We start from the raw sequence: 20,630 nt of genomic DNA, 5'->3' as shown, positions 1-20,630 counted from the left end.
TGACAGGAAATACGGCCCACAGGAGCGTTTTCCATCATCATATCTGAAAGTAACGGTCGTTTTGAACACGTTAAGTTGTAATACTATTGCAGTTTGGTTACTTTAGGCACAAAAACTGCTCAGTTACATTAAGAAAAAGATTGTGGTTTGGGGTTACAGTCTATGGTTAAAATCAGTAGCCTACACAGAAATGGTTTAGAACCATAGACTGTAAAAAGTAGTTTAGAACTAGTGATAGAGAATCTTTGGCATACATTTGTTACGTTACTTTACTTCCTACTACTTTGTTCCGTAAAGTTAAAAAAAACTCACAGTTTACTTTTACTTTCTACTGACGGAACACAAACCCAGGTCTCTTGGTCTTTGTTCCCGTCATAACAATGACCGCTAGAGGGCGTCGTCTAAACGTAAACTGGTCGTGATTGCTGCAGTACACGACTGATGGGGTTGTTTTTAGGGGAAGACAGCCTGAAATGTCCCATTGACACTAATCTCAGATTATTAGATTTATAACTCATGCTGTTTAAATCAGCTTGTCCCAATCAAAAGTTTCTGAGACTTAATATTTAAATACAATCACTGACTGCATGTGGCATCATTATTAACTCAGGCTGTTCCATTTGACAGCATGCTTATGAGTTCTTATATCAGTTTCTATTAAAAGGTACTTTTTGTACTTTCAGCGGCTTTAAATGCATTTACACCAACATTTATTTTTGAATCCAAAAGGGTTTTTAATTGCTACATTTTTAATTTTAGATGTATTTACAAAACGTACCAGTAAATAACACATCAGATTAGTATTCACACACACACACACACACTCACACACACACACACACACACACACACACACACACACACACACACACACACACAGTTTTTGCTCAAGCTTCAGTGAGTGTCCGCTTCTGTTTGCTACACCAAACAAGAACAGAATAACATTTCAAACTGTTAACTGTTCTTTGAAGCCTCATTTTAGTCCAGCAGCAAACGAGTTAAAGTCATATCTGTAAAGGAACAGTTTGGAAAAGCATATATGATGAACCTTTCTTTTCCAAGTTCTGTGTGTATATGTGTGTGTTTGCTTCTGTGTATGAGAACAAATATACACAAATACAACGCTACATCCAGTTGGGCCAAAAAAATACTAATAGGCCACTATAAAGACTGAGAATTAATCAAGGCTGCTTAAAGGGTACAAAAACACAACTCTTTTTTAGATTAACGACAGAAAATCTGAAGGAATGTTTTTATATAAGCAAAGGGGTCATGTACAGTAGATAGTGTGGTCCATTATTATGTAAAGCTCTTATTACTGTATTCAAGTAAAAGAGATGATGCACTCTGGGGAAGAGCTCTGAAACCATTGAACTGCAAAAACACACTCTTCATCCATTCTCAATGAAGTTATGTAATCTTTTCGAGTTGTCTTCTTTTAAAATATATATATGTTTGCAGCACTCATATTGATGATTGATGAACATAGATTTACCTTTACTTAAGTGCTCTGTGTCAATATGTGTGTTTAAGTTTTCTTGTACAGCTATCTTTGTGAGGACCACATTTTTGTCCAATTTAGAGTGAGGACATCATTTGAGGGCTAGGCCAGCCCCTCACCACAAATGTTTGAGAATAGGACATCAAACTAACATCATTTATAGGAGTGTAGCAATGGCATTTGTGATATCTTTAACTAAATTTAAATGAAAAACAAAAAGACAGTTGAAGATATTTTCCTCCTTCTGATGCAAACAAACGTCTCAAATCAGTGTTTTCAATTGTCAGCCTTTCTTAGTTTTTTGTATCTTCTTTACAGATTTCAGTGTAAAATCAAATCAAAATCACTTCAATTTTACAGTGTGATTTTTTCTTCACAAGCTAAATCTTTTGGAGTCCCACATTTTTGACTTGGCACCGTTCTATTGAAGTGTCCCAGTAAGTCATGAAAGTGGGACAGTGTGCAGCATGCACAATAACCAGTACCCTGAAACCAAAGCAGGTAAATGGAATCCAGCCACAATTAATTGTATTATTTACACCTGTGCTTTTCTTCTGTGACAAAATGTCTAAAAGGCCTATTTCTCTTATTGAATTATAGCAATGCTGGCAAACTTGATTGGATAACAATTCTCCCTACGAACACTTTAGGTTAACCCAAATATCTTACACAGAAAGTCATTTTAAATTTCTGGCCTCGGACAAGCATTATTATTAATTTGTTAGAAAATCCAGAGGAAACATTTTCAATATGAAAACATTTCCGACTGTTTGCAATAGTAGTGGTTATAATTCATTTTTAACCCTCTGTTTTCTAAATGCAACAGGTACCTTTTGGGAGGCATCGTAGTTACTGTATGTGTACATATCCTTGAGCAAGCAAATCATTTCAACAAACTTTATTCAACATTAAGATGCACTCGACTGAATAAGAAAAATTGTTGATTCAGACAGATAAAGACAAATAATGCTAGGGAACTACCTTAAAAAAAGCAAATAAGCAACAACAAAAACTGACAAAAATATTTCAATGTTACTTCCTGACAGGCTGCCACTCAAGACCTAAGGACTGATATCAAAGTGTGCGACAGGGAGAGACAAAATACACCATTTCACTGAACATTTCAGTGACACCTTTAATTACTTTTCAAACATGCATACTATAGTTATTCAGAATCAAACGTGGGCAACATAAAGAGGTTAAATTATAATGGGCACGCTACACGAGTGTTAAGATAGTCAGGACCAAATGATGCACTGCATGTTCAATCTCAGAAAAAAATATCTTTGATGTTTGAGCCTCTGACTTTCTTCACTTTTTCACAAAACTAAAAAAAATTAAACTTAATAGGTGATTTAAGTGATTGTCACATTGCCAGACAAGTATTGTGTGTTGTAAAATGACATTTAGTGCAGTGCAATGTAATCTCACAATTAGTATGTACAAAAGACTGTTCAACTGACTGAACACTAACATCAGCATAGGTCTATGAGCATCCTTTTGTCTTTTAGGATGGGTTACAAGTCATAATATTCTGTAACATGGCCTGTTGACATTGGGTTTGTCTTTGCAAATTCACATTTCTGTGCTCACAGGATACATGACATTATGAATCACAAAAACACAATTAATAAATATACGTTTCCAAGCAGAATTGTTCCATTGTTATTGGAACCAAACCAAATCCACCCCAAAATAAGTGCTTATTACACATTTGATCTTAGCTCAGAAGAGTTTTTAATGTAGTTACAGTCAGTGTTTACATATTGCCCCTGATAGATACAGCATGTAACCTGACACAGTTCTTCGAGGATTTCAGTGACATTTGCAAAAGCTTCAAAAGCATATGGCTTTTCAATATTAAAGGTGTCTGCATAGAGTAAATCTGTAATCCAGCCATATAACACAAGTCTTATAAATTAAAATTATTGAGATGAGTGAAAAGTAAGCAAAGCCAGTAAAATCATTTAAGGCTGGATTTCTACATAAAACTCTTATAAAAACTAACACTGTAAGCAAGATAAAGCAATCAATTACACCTGTTTTACACACATGCAATGGATGAAGTGAAACTAATTAAGGAAGTCACTCCACCAAACACATCATTTCTGTAAGACATTGGCTAAAAGTAATATATATTTCTACATGTTCACATTAAACCAACTGTTTCCTCAATGCTCCTGTTTGTTTGGTAGACAGTAGTAGAAATAAAAATGCTGTACAGAAACTTGGCAAATATTTCTAACCAGAGAAGAAGATCCCAGTTAGGAAAAGGATACTATAAAGTACTGCATAGCTACAATGCAGAGGGAACTCTGCATTGTAGATGTCATGGAATTAATGGAAAAGCTTTGTGTCTAGAGAGAATATGTTCGTCAAGCAATTTTAATATTTGAGGCAGATAAAACATTTGTGCATATTTTAGAAATTACTATGAAATTGTGTAGTCAGATGCATAAAATGTGAATTTTTTCAGAACTTGCATTGTATAAATGTATAAAACGGCTTAGTTAAATGAACCTTTTTGCCTTCTGAGGGTGAAAAATCAGCTGCATTGTTGCTTCGCTCTGCAACCCTTGTTCTAAATCTTAACTCATAGTTATCATTTCATACTTGTCCTGGACGTTGTTCTCCTCCTGTTTTTCAGGCTCTTGGTGGTGCAACTCAATGAACAGGAAGTAAATGCCCGCTCCTACTGCTCCACCCACCATGGGCCCTGCCACAGGAATCCACCACCAGCAACTTCCAGCTCTGCAAAGATAACCCATTGACATTAATAACTATTACAAATACAATTTAACAAAGTTTTTATTATTATTTACACAGCATCCAGCCTGAATTAAACCTTTAAAATCTTAAACCTTTGTCATTCTGGGGCACTCCACCACTGATGTCAATGCCTTGTGCGTCGGTATCAGATGCAGTGGCCGTGACAAATTGATAGGACAGCTGTGGACAGCAAAAGGAGGGAAAGAGAGGGGGGACGACATGTAGCAAAGGGCCGTAGATTGGAATTGAACTAGGGCCACTGCACTTAGGACAGAGCCTTGGTTACATGGGGTACCAAGGCGCCCCAAAGTGTTGGTATTTGGGGGACAGTCTGTCAGAACAGTGTGGAGGCAATCCCAAATTTTTTGTAGTATTATGAGTACAGCAGCTTTAAATGAATATTCTTACGTTTTGGGTATTGAACTTTTTTGCTTTTTGCTGCGATTTAGATAGAAGATAAAACTCTCATGTCTAAACGGTAAATATCAGGCTAAGCCAGCTTCCAGTTAGCTTAGGTAAGCACAGACTGGACAGATGGACAGACTGCAAATGAACTGGAGAACGAAGGAAAGCCCTAACCTGGCTCTGTCCAAAGCAGATTTATACTCAGTAATGGGCCAGGGTGGCACTGGCCTGCCCACTTTACTCACAGGCCCATCGAGCCAAGTTTGATCAAAATATGTTTTGTTATGAAAATATTTAAATGTATGTAAAAAAAAAGAAAAAAGAAATATAAATTCCACATATTGTTGACTAGTTGTTGGTTCTTAATGTGTCTTCTGATTAAAACGGAACGGTTGAAACAAGTTGTAGGAAGCCTCCGGAAACTATTTTTTGGTCTCTCACAGTAATTTCCAGAAGTCTCCACTCTTTGTGCTAAGCTAAACTAAGCTTATCGGATGCTGTCCTTATCTTTATGTTTACTGGATTGACATGAGGTTCTCATAATCTGATCATGCTCTCAGCAAAAGCATATTTCCCAAACTGTTGACCTATTCTTTTACCTAATTACTGTTAATGGTAGATTTTAGCTAACATGAGGCATCCGTGTTGGTTCAGATTTTCAGATATGTATCAGCGCTTTCACATAAATTATCAAATCGTAATTACGACTTGCGTAAAACTCATAATTATGGTTGCTCTTATATGAAATAATGAAAGACTATTGAGTTGCATTATGGGAAGTTTAGGATCCAGTTTGACCTGTGCCAGTCATTAAAGGTCAGGATACTTTGAACTCTGCTTCCCTTCATTCTTTTTTAATATGTCTCTCTCAAGTTTCCCAATTTTACAGAAATACTGCCGCAATACTCTTTTGAATGAAATAATGTACACTGCCTTTCCAATCTGTATGTATCAGCCTACCAGAGGCAAGTTATACTGTAGTCATCCCAGATTACAGTAAAGTCTTAAGGAGCTCTGTGTGTTAGACCTACTGCATGTGTCCTCATTTTCACTCTGACCTACCTCAGACAGAGCCAGAGGGAGATTAGAGTCCTGCTGGTCAATGTGGCTGTTAGGAGCCTTTAAAGCAGGTGAAAGGGCTTCAGTTAACAGAGCTAACGCACCGGCCTGAAAGTAAACAAGCATCTGATCGGGTCATCTCTCTTATGTGGGCGTTCAGGAAGTAGATGGGAGGTGGCTGGATTATAGACTTTAATCTAAGGCCACAACTAAGATGATAAGGCCAGGAGACAGTGGGTCACATTGAAGCCATGTGGACATTACATGGAGCCAAGTGCCTCCCTCTAAATGATCTGACTGCATTTGAAGCTGTTGTATTTATGTCATAAATGTAAAAGATTATGTCAGATTCAGAACACACTTTATGCATCAAATAAACTTGATAGTACCAAGAGCTTATATGTGCATTGAAATAATCTTGAATTATTTCTATAAAGTTACATGTGCCATTTGGTGATAGTTACAACTGCGGCACAGAGACAGAGAGAAATAGCAAGCCTTTAGACTGCCTTCGATCCCTTTATGTTATGGTCAAATCTAGGTAAAGCAAGAAATACTTTTTGTTAAAACCCTTCATGCTGTATCTTATCCACGCTATAGTTTGTACTGAGTTTGATGGCCACATATTCTCCCCTCTCAATGCATTCCATCAGGGATATGCACACTTTTGAGGGCAGGGGTTAAAAACAAAGAACCAGGGCAGGGCAAGTGACAAACAAGGCACTGAGGGCAAAGACAAACAACATGAGTGAAAGAAAAGCTTTGATTTACTGGTTAAAAAGGTCAAACAAGGCAGTGAAGGCTTTAGAAATATACTTCAGAGACCCGTTATCAAGCCAAAAAGGTTGTAATTTCTAAGGTTGTATGGCTGTGAAAGCCCCAGTATAGAGTTTGAGAGGATACAGAGAACATCTTTTGAGCACCTCAAAGAGGTTCTGGTAAACCGTTCGTCATCGCTGCAGAAAACAGGACTGTATGTTCTTAACAAGGACAGCACTGACTTCATCTGGGGAAATTGGTGAAAAGAAAAACTATGAGAAACTAAACGTCACCTAGGAAGATCTGGAAGCTCTGAGCCGACAGTATTTCATTGGCAGATTTCATCACCCCCAGTGGAATTCTGGTGGAACTGCAACCACATTTGGTCCAATGGGGGCTAAATATGGAGTGAACAGGCTCTCCATAGACGGGCTTTGGTCCGACCAATTGACAGAGTCACCGACCAACCAACGTTGTTATCCTTGGAGCCTGGTAAAGACGACCACAAGGATACGTTCCAACTTTCCAAGGTTTACATTACATTACATTACATTACTACTTTGCCCCAGATAATTAGCCTTTGAGGTTATTTGCATGTAACTGAGTGTGTTTCATATCAAAATGTTCAGAACAAACTCAGCTTTCTGTAAAGAGTGGCCATCATTTGTTCTAGAGCAATGTGTAAAGAGATATTCTGGCCCTGAAGCTGAAAATTTGGGGTTTGCTTTTGGAAATTTCTCTAATCTTTTGAGAAATCATACCTACACTCAATTGTTTTGGTGATTGAAATTAGTTAACAAAGATCTTGCAGATCAACATTTACACATTATTTCCAGCTTCCGCTTCCACTCTAAAAACTAAAAATTGGTGTAAACATCCTGAGAGGTTAGCGACCTCAGATGCACACAAGCTACAAAAGTAGCTTGATATATTAATAAAATGGTAAATAAATGTTGGAAATGAAATTTTGTATTATCGCTTTTTGAGTAGGACTCTTGTCAAAATTGCTTGGACTCGCCAGTGCGTCTTTTGTCCTCAGAGGGTTAAAACTTAAATCAAGATACTGGAAAATAGAACTGACTTCAGAGAGAACTTATTATGTCCACGTCACAGAATAGTGCAACAACATTTAGCCTTACACAGACAATTGAGCGGTCATTCTACTTTGCTTATGCAGCCTACATGTGTTTGCAGATTTTGGAAATGTTCCAGGAGGCATCCTGTAGGAGCACAGTATACAAAGTATGCTGTTGTGAGCCATCAGGTATTCATGTAATGCAAGGATGTCAAACTCATTTCGGTTCATGGGCCACATACAGCCCAATTTCATCTCAAGAGGGCCAAAACAGTAAAACCATTGCCATGATGATAGTGGAGCATACCAAGCACTGGATTCCCATTTACGTCTGTGAAGAAATAGAAACTTGTGTCCATTCCTCTCCTTTTTTGACAAAGACATTTCCCACCTTTGGCTCCAGCAAAAACAGTAGCTTATACTTGAGGTGTTGTGTCCCATAGTACGAATAATGTATCCAACATAGGGCCAGCTACTCTTATTAGGGCAGCTTCACCCCCAGTTGACAAATAGGAATAGCTCTGCATTTGATTGAAAAATTGAAATGATTGACTTCTCTGCAATTTTTAATACTTTGCAAAGTCATCCAGTGGTCCTGATTGGACTTGGTGGGCCGGTTCTGCCCTAGGACCGTATGTTTGACACCTCTGATGTAACATTCAGCTTTGTTTGCATTCTTGACAAAGTCCAAATTGAAAGTGAGACAGGGATGCACCTTGTCCCCTATCGTGTTTGCAACGTGCAGACCAGAGTATCTGAAATGTACATCTCGTGACATGGCTTCTTCACTATGTGATGATGAAACGCTTTTTGTTTTGTTAAATTGCGGTTGCACTTTGCAGTGGTTGAAGTGATCAAGCATATCTGGATGTCTCTCAGTAAAACATGACACTTAAATTATACTGTATAAAAATCTCATTAACTTAACTAACTGGTTAGATACATTTAAATCAGTAAATATGCACAATAGAGATCAAGAATAAAAGGAACAAAGGAGAGACTGAGGATCCTACAACTGTGCCACTTCAATAATGAAGCAATGAATATTTCATATTTATGTGCATGGAATCTCTACTTGTTCATTCGAATCCCAGAGCCCTTTTTCAAGATGCAGGAAATCTACGAATGGTCTTTAAAATATTAATTCAGATTGTCAAGAAAGCAGAGATGGAGCAGCCACTTGGTTATACACAAAGTTTCTTACATAACACATCTACAGTCCCTGACAAAAGTCTTGTCGCTTATCTATTTTGTAGAAACACCTGCTATTAACCTGACTTTTAATTAATCAATTGGTGTAAGAAATAGCTCATATGAAAAGCTAAAACCCTCCCAAATGATGTTCAATGCACTGAAATAAATTAGTTTCACTAAAAAAAGATTTATTATTTAAACAAGACAGAAAGGTCAAATTTTGGCAAGACAAAAGTTTTGTCGCCTATACATAAATTGAACAAATTTACTACAGATACTAAAATATGTCAGCAAATTAAATAGTGGTGCTGTGAGATTCAAATTTAATATCTTGTATGACGTCCATGAGCTTGAAGGACTGCATCCATGCGGTTTGGCAAGGATTCATAAAATGTATTGATGAAGTCATCAGGAATAGCTAGGAAAGCAGTCCTGCATGCCTCCCAGAGTTCATCAATATTCTTTGGTTTGGTCTTCCATGCTTCCTCTTTCATCCTACCCCACATATGCTCAATGATGTTCATGTCTGGTGACTGGGCCAGCCAATCCTGGAGCATCTTGATCTTCTTCGCCTTGAGGAACTTTGAAGTGGAGATGGAAGTATGCGATGGAGCACCATCCTGCTGGAGAATTTGGCCTCTTTTATGGTTGGGAATATAAGAGGTAGCTAAGATTTCTTGGTATTTGAGACTATTGATGTTGCCTTCCACTCTGCAGATCTCTGGCACACCCCCATACTGGATGTAACCCCAGACCATGATTTTTCCGCCACCAAACTTCACTGTTTTCTGGGTGAATCTTGGATCCATGCGGGCTCCAGTAGGTCTCCTGCAATATTTGTGGCAACTGTGGTGTAATTCAACAGAAGATTCATCTGAAAAATCCACTTTCTTCCACTTATCCAGTGTCCATCCTCTTAGCAGGCTGTGGGACTTGGCAAATGCCACACGGTTTTTCAATTGTCTTTTGTTTAGTGCTGGCTTCTGGGCACTGATTCGACCATGGAGGCCATTTCGAGACAGAATCCGACAAACCGTTCTGGTTGACACAGGGACTTCAGGGGACCAGGTCTGGTGGAGCTCTGCGGCAGTGGAAAATGGACTGGTCTTGGATTTTCGAGCCAACAAACGGTCCTCTCGAGCAGTTGTCTTGCGGGGTCTGCCTGACCTGGGCTTGTCAAAAACATCTCCAGTGTCTTCAAATGTTTTTTGAATCCTCTGTACTTGACGCTGAGACACATTGAAGGTGTCTTCCACATCAGCAGTGGATCTGGTCTTCAGCCTCTTGATCATCAAAACTTTAGTCTCAGGGTGAATCTTAGGCATGTTTGCAGAGGTCTAGTTGCAGTTGATGTGAAGGTCTAGTGTACTGGGGTTGTTTTTATACACACCTGAGTCCTAATTGATCCATTATTAGTCACAGGTGAAGCTCATATGACAAGGCGACAACACTTATGTCTTTGCAAAAATTGACTCAATGGGCTTTACCAAGCTGTGAATATTAGAATACTTTTTGACAGTTTCTTTTTGCACTGAAACATTATTACAAAAGCTGTTGGGATTAAAATGAGCCATTTCTTGTAAATAAATCTTGATTAGAAATATATTTCAGCGGCACTTCAGGTCAATTTGTACACAAGCGACAAGACTTTTGTCAGGGACTGTACTACGTCTCAGGCACTGGTGAGAGCGACAGCATCAGTAAATAATGGACAACTAGTTCTCTCAAGCAGGCAACAAAACTGTCTTCCATCTTTCTGACAATAATCCCAACAAAGCCCTGGATATTAGATTCTTTTAAACTCTCTTATTCATGTTTGCATTTTTCAAACATTGTACTTTACGGGTGATGACAGGCGCCTTTTTGTGTCTTTGTCAGTGAAATTACCTAAATACGTCCATCCCCCACCCGGCCACAGCCGTGAAGAACCTTGGGCCAAGGTCTCGTGCCGGGTTGATTGGATAGCCGCAGTTCAGACCCATAGACACTCCAATGGCCATGATGATCAGGCCGATGCACAGAGGCTCCATGCCTTTTGGAGCACCAATATTCTTCTTGTCAGTGATGGCCAGGATACACAGGATCAGCGCAGCAGTTGCAATTACCTTAAAAAAAAAAGCATCAGTCAGTTAATATTAAAATTAAAAATTAAAATATGAAAATAAATGAACATAACACATTACTCTTTATGTTGTTTTTGAGTTACTTTGTCTGCTGTGGTGAACTCTGCCCTATTTGATTTTGTCCAAGCTTATTATGGGGCTTCCCCTTTCTGGTCTCTCTAAGGCAGCTTTACTACACAGGCCCATATGGCTGTATATACTGTGTATATACTCTACATACAGTATATATGTGTATGTCTAATTTTACTGATTTGACCATTTAAAGACAAACAGTCTTTATTCCAAATTCCCATCACCCTATATCACAATTCATTTGCTATTACTCTCAAATGCATTGACAGGTCTAGTCATCTCTACATAACAACTGAAAATGAATTATAAAGTTTATGGTGGTGTAGTTTCTTTCTTTACATCAGTAATGAATTGGGGTAGATCATGACTTTGTTTAGAAATATAATGGGTTAAAGGCATACTATGCAGGAATTTTCGCTAAAGTCAGCCCCTCACCCCCTAGCTCAACAACACCAGAAGCACACGTCCCTTGATGGTTGCTAGAGCACAGCCCAGTACCATCTGTAGAATCACATATGGCAGCACAAGTGAAAGCCAAACTCAGATTCACTCTCATTTTGAAACAAGCATTGTCCGCTTGCCGTTTGACCCTATATTTGTGTTTTTTTGGCACTAAGTCTGCCATTTTCATTGCTCTCTCTGGATGTGTGCTAGCGCCCAGACATCCAGAAACATCCCAAACACAACAATATAAGAAAACAATAAAAAAAGACAGAGGGCAGGGTCTCTGCAGAAACACAGCCACACACTTTTAGTGGGTCATAATTGATGATTGAAAGGGATTACTTTTGTATTGGTCTATGCATCATTTTTCGGAAAATCCTGCATAGTATACCATTAAGAAACACAATACTAAGTTTTCACATAAAACACAATCTCTTATGAATGTGAATGTACCTAAAATGTGTATGATTAAAAGAGAAAAAAATACTGATTAGACCTTTAACATCTTCACAAATACATAAACAAACATGTGTATCTCGCCTACAGATCCAGAACAGATGCTAGTTATTCTTGGCATAGTAGCAGAATTGTTCATACATCAGCAAACAACTCTCATGTCTATTTATGCTTACTATCATCCATGACTGCACTAAATGCACTGCACGCTCACATGCATCTCTGTCTGCTCTAGTGGCTTCCATATGGAATCATGTTGGAAAGTTTACATCAATAATTCCATATAAAAAGGGGGCTCACACCCTACAAGCTTTTACTTTCATGTTATCAGGCAGTTTGTCTCAACTGGTTAAATTATTATTATCCGTGTGTATAACATAATATAATTTTCAAGGGAAACTACTTGCAAGTTAGTCTTAAGCCCCACCTGATCAACAAACCCATTTAAGACAGAAAGATGTTTAGCAGGATAGGATGCAAATATGTTGGCTGTAGCATTTGCACCAGTAACAGCAAATTCTCCATTAGTATATTCCATCAAAGCATCTGTGGAAAAGAAAATACAACAAAGATAATCAACGGTTTATGAAAGTATTGCTAACAAGCTAATAAGTCAGGCATGAAACAGTGCAGATTAAATAAGGAATACTCTTTGCAGAAACATATTTGTTTTTAACAAATACAGGGTGTTTAGGATTAGTAAATTAGTCAGATAATCTCAATTCAGTCAGAGTTTCAGACGGGGTTCTAGGTTTTCTCTGAAAAGTTATCTAGACAACCTAGTAATCCTTTCTGAGAGGTAGCAATGATATTTACACATATACACCCACCATAATACAACCCATAGACAGCACAGGATCCAACAAAAGCCCCCAGGAATTGTGCCACCACATACACAGGAAACTTCTTCAGAGGAAGCTTCCCCAGGATTACCATGGCCAGAGAGACTGCAGGGTTCACGTGGGCTCCTGGAACAATGAAACAAAAAAAGATCAGCAACATCTAGTATCAACAACAACAAATGGAAGCAACAACTCCTTCAAACCGTACAACGATATAGGTTGTTATAAAAGGTCAGAAAATTGTGAAAAAAGCTCACTTCCTAAAGACATGTCTGACCAACAGATCCAAAAACTTTGCATTATTTATTTTTTGTTATCACATAAGACAAAGAAAAGCAGAGAATTGTCACATTTGAGAATGTGGATTTAGAAAATGTTCCTTCTTTTTGCTTGATAAATGATTTATGGGAGTACTCCAACGATTTAGCACTCACACTGGATAACAATCAGGTCTGCAAAATCCAGAGATCTTGTCCACATATCTTTCCTTCTTCCTTGTTCAGATGTGTTATGCTAGTACCTCTTGATGAAGCCAAGCCGCTAGACTCAAGCAGAGATGAGGAGCGGACTACAGAGGTCTTGTAGGCTCACCTCTTTCTAATTCTTCATTTTCAAAGTTGTAATCTTAAGCCTCAATGTTGCGAACTTGCAAATGAAACTGAATAACCCTAAATTGCCTCAAGTGACATCAGTTGTTTAGCCATGCAGTAGTACTCCCCAACAATTAAATGTGTAAAATTGATGTTTGTCTTTTATTAATAACTGACTATCAAAATAGTTGCTAATTATATTGATTGATTAATTCACTAATCTTTCCAGCTCTAAATCAAATGTCGAACATTTGTGGCCAAGCGTTATAAAGTCTGTCTTCTCTGACAACATAAAGTAAGCTAACTTCAGTAAATTGAAACACAGGCTGTCTGATTGATTGATTGATTGATTGATTGATATCTTTATTTCGAACATGCAAGAGAAAGTGTATACAAATAAAATAAAAATAATAATAAAAAGAAATAATAAAACAATGTTTAAAAACATTGGAGAGAAACATAACAAACAAAGTACCCTTCTTTTCTGTGTTAACATCCCTCTATTACATGTGCGAAAAGGAGTAGGAAGAAGTAAAACTTGATCATTTAGTGCCTGTGCCCAAACCGTCTAGAGCTCATTCTTTCAAAACTTGCAGGATATCTTCAGACAAAGGTTTGTGTGTCGCCAGAGTCGGCATGTTTTCCTATATTCTACATTGTCCTTATGAGGCACATTCCAGCCAAATGTTACTGGGCTGTGAGTGTGGGGTCATTTCTTTAACACTCTGGGATCTTGGCTTTGACCTCTCTGTGGTAACACCACTGGGGGTATCAGCCATGCGCCCATTGTTAATCTCCCCATCCTGTTCACAAACACTGACCAAGACAACCAGCCAGACGGGCCTGTCTGAATTGCATCTGACATAATCTGCCTGAATCTGCTTAAGGCACACGTAGACTGCAGGTCATTAGAGTGACCATGATGTGTCACACTTACGGTACACTGTCATCTAAAATCTGTGACTACAAAGTGAAAACAATTGTGTTTTCTTCTCCTATGGGGCCGCCCTGCCAGGGAAGCCTAGTAAGCCAAGCTTGTCACACCTGACCCCCTCCTCTCCAGAGACCCATGCCCCAGTAAAGCTCATTAGTCCAATACCTATGATCATCTTCAGAGATGTCGTTGGACAGAAGCTTCCCACTGAGCTGTGGACCCCGGGGCTGAATGGCCCAGTCATGCAGCAAAAGCTCTCCATATATTAACCTCCTTGTCCTCAGGCTTTTCTGCTCTTCCTCTGAAGCTACAACTCTTCTCATTAAACATGTAGCACAAGTAACACCGTAACACTATCAGAATGACCAACAACAACAGCCATCCTAAATGAGATAGAGATGAAAAGCCTGTTTCACTCTGCTTTTTTCCTCCCTCTCTCTTTCTCTCTCTCCCTTCTCACTGATCAATTTTAAATCTCTCTAAATACACAACACATATTAGATTCCCCAAATCACTGATGGACTAAAACATATGGCACAGAAGACTTTTTGTCATCCCAAAACTGTTTAGTTACAAAGTCTGTATGGCATGGATGTTTTTTAAAGGTTTTACAGTGCATGTACAGATATTTGCTTTCTTGCAGGGATTTAGATGAGAAGATTGAATCCACTCTAATGTCTGCAAATATGTAGCTTGGGTCAGGAGCTGGTTAGCTTAGCTTAGTACAAAGACTGGAAACAGGGAGAATCAGCTTGCCTCTGTTCAAAGGTAACAAAATCCACCCTCCAGCACCTCTGAAGCTCACTAACTAACACGTTAGATCTTGTTTTTTAATCCTTACAAAAAAAACAAAGTGCAAAAAATATCTTTTGGTGATAATAAATGAATGAGCTTTAGATGTGCTGGCAGCTGTGTCTGTTTCCCCCCTGTTTCAGTCTTTATGCTAAGCTAAGCTAAATGTCAACTGGCTGTAACTTAAAGGTCCAATATGTAATATATACAGTATATAAATACTGTATTAAATCAACGACATAAAAAAACGACGTGCTAAGTTGAAATACTATATTCTCCGACAACAATGCTAATGCCTTTGACATTTTCATTCCAGGATGGAATTCCTGTTTTTGTTTTGGTCCGTGTGTTGTTGTCTGCTTTTTTTTATTTATTTTACACCTTGGTTGCCAAACATGTTACGCAAAAACAATGTGCTACAGCTGTTGCAGCAACCATCTCTGGATTACCAGAGATTCATTCTACTCGACCTAAAAAAGAAAATCTACATCTTTCTAAATGGTAGCATGTCTAGAGATGTGGTAAAACCCGGGTAAATATTGAAGACTCATTTGAAAAATGGAGGCCGCTTGACCCCCAAAGGTTAGATCATTTCTTTCTGACAGGTACTAAGCATTGAGATTTTCCCTGCTACTAGTAAGGATTGACATTTTCAGTCATTTTAACATTCTTTTGCACGCATCAAATTATACAGAGTACTCAAGTTAGTTACTCGCAAAATAATTGAGACACAGCTAGTGAAGTGATCCTGACTAGTGCTGGCTAACACCGCCATGCTAACACGCTAACTACTGGTTACCATGACAGACATGTGACAGAAAATGCAAGTTGACTTCCTAATAATGAAAACATGCAATTTAATTTTAACAAACATCCATGCAGTCTGAATTGTTGAAGCAGGACAAAGCTTACGTACTCTGTGGTTGCTCGGCAAAGCATGGTTTGTTATGGAATATTATTGTGACTAACATTACCATCGCCAGCTTCCACATTAGGATATGTAGGACAGTAATCTCCCACTTTGTTACAAACTGACATGCAACCATAATGTGTAATGTACAGTTCATAAACAAGCTATTTTTAGTAACTTATTTTGTAGCTCATGCGACAACACACATTATATAACAGTAACATAATAACATATAACAGGGTCTGGAAAGTAGTAGAACGGAAAATCTCCCCCTGCCCAATAGCTTCCCCTACTTCTGTTCAGCGGCCGTAGACGACTCACTGTCTTTGACCTGAGTACAGACAGCTGCAAGGTCGCCCTTTTTTTGCTATTGTTGCTGTAATTTTAAGATAAAGTGTCAAACTATCTGTCTATTTATCTATCTAATTCCATGAAGCCTGCTCACTGCAACCTTCAACATAAGGGATCCCTTCATTGCTGATAAATGCACACTCACCATTTTGGCTCAGCAAACCCATGAGAAGCACTGTGACATTTAACTATTCTTTCCTGTCCCTATCATTGCTGGCAAAGCACAGAGGCCTCTTCTTGCTGTAATCCTGGAGGAATGTACCTGAAAAAGTCCCATTTGTACATTAGGACACAATATCTTCAGAACTTAAGCACACTACACTGAAAATCAGCCCATTAGAGACCATAATTACTACATAGTCTAATCTCCAAAAAAAACACACACCATTAGTTTTACTAATTATTTCCTTCTAGAAGAGAAAAGAGTTTACTATATGTTGAATGCCTTCCATTATGTAACACTGCAAGTCCATAACAAAGGTCTACACTGGTCTTCATAGGCCATTACTTTATCTAGATCAGTAGCAATGTTATCAATCTTTGTTGTACTGTAAGAGCAAAGAGACAGCCAGACATTCATGATCAAAGATCGCATCTCCACCCAGACAAACACTGAGTGACGACCTTTGCTACCAGCCTGAGTTCAGGCCCAAATATCAAATGTTTATAATGTTCTTATTTTTCTTTCACTGACATCCTGGCAATGCCTTGGAAACTGATGTTTCTCGTGTCATTTTCTGACATTTTAGTGTCCAATAAACCTGCAGAATAAATGACAATGGAAATAATAACTAGTTGAGTAAGAGTTAAAAAAGTGAATGATTTAATATTGTAACAAATGTGAGCTGTGTGTCCATACAACATGTCAGCAACTTTTACCTGACACTCCTCCTGCAATGTAGACAGCCATCATGACTCCCAGAGTGAAACCAACATGGATTGTTAGGGGCTCCCCGAGAGCCCCTTTACTCAGCACCGTCTGGGCCACTGAACCACATCCAAAGAGCTGGGAGACAGACAAGAACAAAAACACAAAGGGTGGAGGTAGAAAGACTCATTGTTTTTAATTATTCCAATTATACCCGCCATTAACACTAGCGCTCTTGTCCACCAACAGCCTCCGACTGCCACAGAAAATTTGTCCTACTTGGAGCCTGGAAATAAAATATGATTCCCCCCACTTATTAGGTGAAATGCAGAAGGAATTCAGACCAAAAAAAAGTGTTGGGAGTAGAGCAGTCATCCAAAAAAATGGCTGTTGTGGAAGCTGCATCACTCCTCCGATGTGGCATTGCATGCATTAAAGTGGACTCAGAGGGGTGACAGGTGGAGGCAAGGGCAGTCCAGTTTAGGAGCATATCTAAACTGAAACGCAGGCAACTCTATTAAGGAATGACCAGACAAAAAAAACAATTATACAACTCTGTACTACAAAGTGAGCTGATCATTTGCTATAATTAATTTAATCCCATGTTTTTTTCCCTATTACCTCATGACTGAGAGACAATGACTTATTACTTATTACAGTTATAGTGATTAATTTGTAATGTTACATTGTACTTCTAAAGAAGTTATGAGAAAAAAAAAACACAGTCCCACATCAGCCCCATCTTGTTATGATTGTCAGGAGCAAATTACAGCTGTAGAACATCAAAAAGAAATCTGTTATTCCCAGAATATACTGTCTGTTAATAGAGACAAATGAGAGACACCAGCCAGTCCCCGGAGACCCAGTTTGACACCTTATTAACATATTGGTTCAAAGCTTTAAAGCGGCTGTTTAAGCTGGATGACAGGTGCAGAGGGAGGTACTCACTATCAGGACAAATATCCCGAGAAATTCCGCCAGGAACTCCTTAAAGATGTCCCGCCTCAGGCCAAATCTCTCCTTCATCTTCCTCTTGCTTTCATTTTCCATTTTTTTTTCTGCGGCGCCTTGATGTCTTCCTCCGACCAGAACAAACAGCTAACAACTATGAGGGAGTGTGTGTGATTGTCGGTGCAGGTGCCGCCTCCCACTCCTGCGCTCGGGCCGTGCAGAGCTGGCAGGCGCGTCAAGCTTTCTGGATCTATTTCCCTTCATAACCACAAGGGGTCTACTTTTGTATTAGAAATATAGGCTAAAGGCGTCCAGACCTAACAGTTGCTGAAAGTAGCCTATTTGTTTGCATTTTGTTTGCACTCATATAGGCCTACATCAGAACGGTTTTTTTTTGTTGTTTTTTTAAGTTTTTTTCTCCAATGTGTAGGCTACACTCTGGAGAAATATGAGATTTAAAAATGCCATTATCGCACAATGTATTGTATTTTCTTTTTTAAATAACATGCTGCTTCACTTTGAAAGATAAGATAAGATAAAACATACTCATAACATATATTTTAGTAGATTGCTAAACTCACAGTCAGGTTTGATGGCTCTAAAGTCTCAATTGTAACCATTATCACCAACAGTCATAGTGCCTTTAGATTTGCAAACCAATAGTCACTTTTATAATCACACACTTTGGTTCTAAATGTTAAGTCTACAGCTACTAGAGTCTTCCTTGATTATTGACACACTGTAGTGAAATATATATATTCATTATACATCACTGGCCATTTAGTATTTCAACAAACAATTTAGAAAGTTTTCAAATCTAAACTTGGCTCATTGCAAACTAAAACAAAATGGTGAAAAACTTAGTTCAATGAAAACTTTTTTTTAATAAATGACAGTCTGTATTTTTTTGACAGATCTTCATGTGAATTATATCAAACGTAATGGATTATAGGTAATTGAGACCCCATACACAAATGCACAAATGGTTGTCTCAATTCAAATTATAACTTCAAGATACTTGTTAGTTTTAGCTGATAATACATTTATAAACTGGAAATGATGCATGGTTGCCTCAGTTTGGCATTTAAAACATTTAAATACTAAAACGAACCATTCGCCTGTATCAATCGGCCGGCATGAAAGTCCCACGATATTTTTTAGTAATGATAGCAAAATGTATTGCTGAATGCCAACAGAAAAAAATATTTCACCAAAGTGATGTAGAAAACAAATGTATATTTTAGACTCAATGTGAGGGAGTGCCAGTTTTCACACGCGTTGTCTGCCATGAGGCTGTTGTTCCAACCGAAGAGTTATTAATGTTACCTTTATATTTATAGGTTACAACACAAAATAAAGTCTGGCCTAAAGGCTATGTTAGAAAATCTGAAAGAAAACATCTGAGCTACAGGCTGCCTTCTTTACAAGACGTCCTTCATCCTATCTGCGTAAATCTGTTGTTTAGATATTTAATCTCTTTACAGATTTTTGCTGATAAAAAAATTATAACGAAATTCCAACTGTTTTAAAAAAAACTTCACATTCACTGAATTCTCTTAGTTTTTGTATTATTATATTATTATTATTATTATTATTATTATTATTATTATTGTTACTATTATTATTATTATTATTATTATTATTATCATTTTAAATCTTGTCGTGAAATAGACTTCTACTTCCCAGAGTTCGTTTTATCTTTGGCACTTTTTCTTTAAGTCATGTCAGATGGTTTGCAAAGTTTTAACACTCACCTTCTCTCCATACAGCTACTGTGGTTTCACTTATCAGTCATATTCATCTTGTCTGCTCCTTCGTTGTTGTTAAAATTAACATCCCATTTATCTTATCAAACCGCTCTTTAGAAACAGCCTACTGTTAAAACTTCAAATAAGTGAGTGTGACTCTGAAGTGTCCGAGGCCCGCTCCATCCAACAGAGGGAGCTCCATGAATACATTTGAACTGCTGGCTCTAAAGTTGTCCCAATATCTCCTCCGGTATGTCTTATCTTCCGTTCACTGTGCTTTGTAAAAAGGTGAGGCGACAGGCTGAGGATGGGATGTTTTGAATGCATTAATCAATGTCACCGTTTCAGGCACGTCCTCTTTGATGTGAAACAGACACTTTGAGAGTGTCGCCCATGCTGTGAAAAAAGGGTTATGTGCTGATGGAGAAACAGCATCCTCCGGGGATTTGCAAACGATTGGCCTGCATCTGTCTCCACACTCCTTTGTCCTGTCAAGAGGCTTAGATTATGAAATGTAAAATGTAAAGGCCCTTCCGCTGCTTGGGGAATACTCCTGATCATGTTTTAAAACTATTGTTATTTCACTGAGCACTGATTCATCTTGAATCCACAGTCTAAACCACACATAAACTTCTGATTTGCCTTCTGTTACCTGTGGCTTCATGAATGTGCAAGGAAATGCAGATGTTGTGGATGTGTTAATACATGCGTGGATTTGCTTTAATTCCTATAGTTTTCGGAGACAGGCTCGCTCACAGCTAATTGGTGGATGTTTATTGGGAGGTTT

The 20,630-nt window shown here is 38.3% G+C and overlaps 1 protein-coding gene across 1 annotated transcript; it reads right to left on the bottom strand.

Annotated features, from left to right (window-relative positions):
* Nucleotides 1–2,911: 2,911 nt before the first annotated feature.
* Nucleotides 2,912–18,340, bottom strand: aqp9b (aquaporin 9b). Its single transcript, XM_032516921.1, has 6 exons — nt 18,093–18,340; nt 17,156–17,282; nt 12,688–12,825; nt 12,285–12,403; nt 10,650–10,867; nt 2,912–4,252 (listed from the first exon to the last, which is right to left on the bottom strand). The coding sequence occupies exons 1-6, from the start codon at nt 18,192–18,194 to the stop codon at nt 4,090–4,092; spliced, it is 867 nt and encodes a 288-aa protein (XP_032372812.1). The 5' UTR covers nt 18,195–18,340; the 3' UTR covers nt 2,912–4,089.
* Nucleotides 18,341–20,630: the final 2,290 nt, after the last annotated feature.

This window comes from Etheostoma spectabile, chromosome 1 (assembly GCF_008692095.1).
Source record: "Etheostoma spectabile isolate EspeVRDwgs_2016 chromosome 1, UIUC_Espe_1.0, whole genome shotgun sequence".
Lineage (NCBI taxonomy): Eukaryota > Metazoa > Chordata > Actinopteri > Perciformes > Percidae > Etheostoma > Etheostoma spectabile.
Note: the sequence above shows the minus strand (reverse complement) of the source record. Positions and strands in the feature narration are given on the sequence as shown.

Excerpts from the sequence above, each read along its gene's own strand:
- aqp9b (XM_032516921.1), bottom strand. The coding sequence starts at position 18,194 with ATGGAAAATGAAAGCAAGAGGAAGATGAAGGAGAGATTTGGCCTGAGG. Across the intron at positions 12,826-17,155 it reads CATTGCAGGAGGAGTGTCAG|GAGCCCACGTGAACCCTGCA; the intron begins GTAAAAGTTGCT and ends TCATTGTTCCAG. Across the intron at positions 4,253-10,649 it reads TGGGGGATGGACGTATTTAG|AGCTGGAAGTTGCTGGTGGT; the intron begins GTAATTTCACTG and ends TTATCTTTGCAG.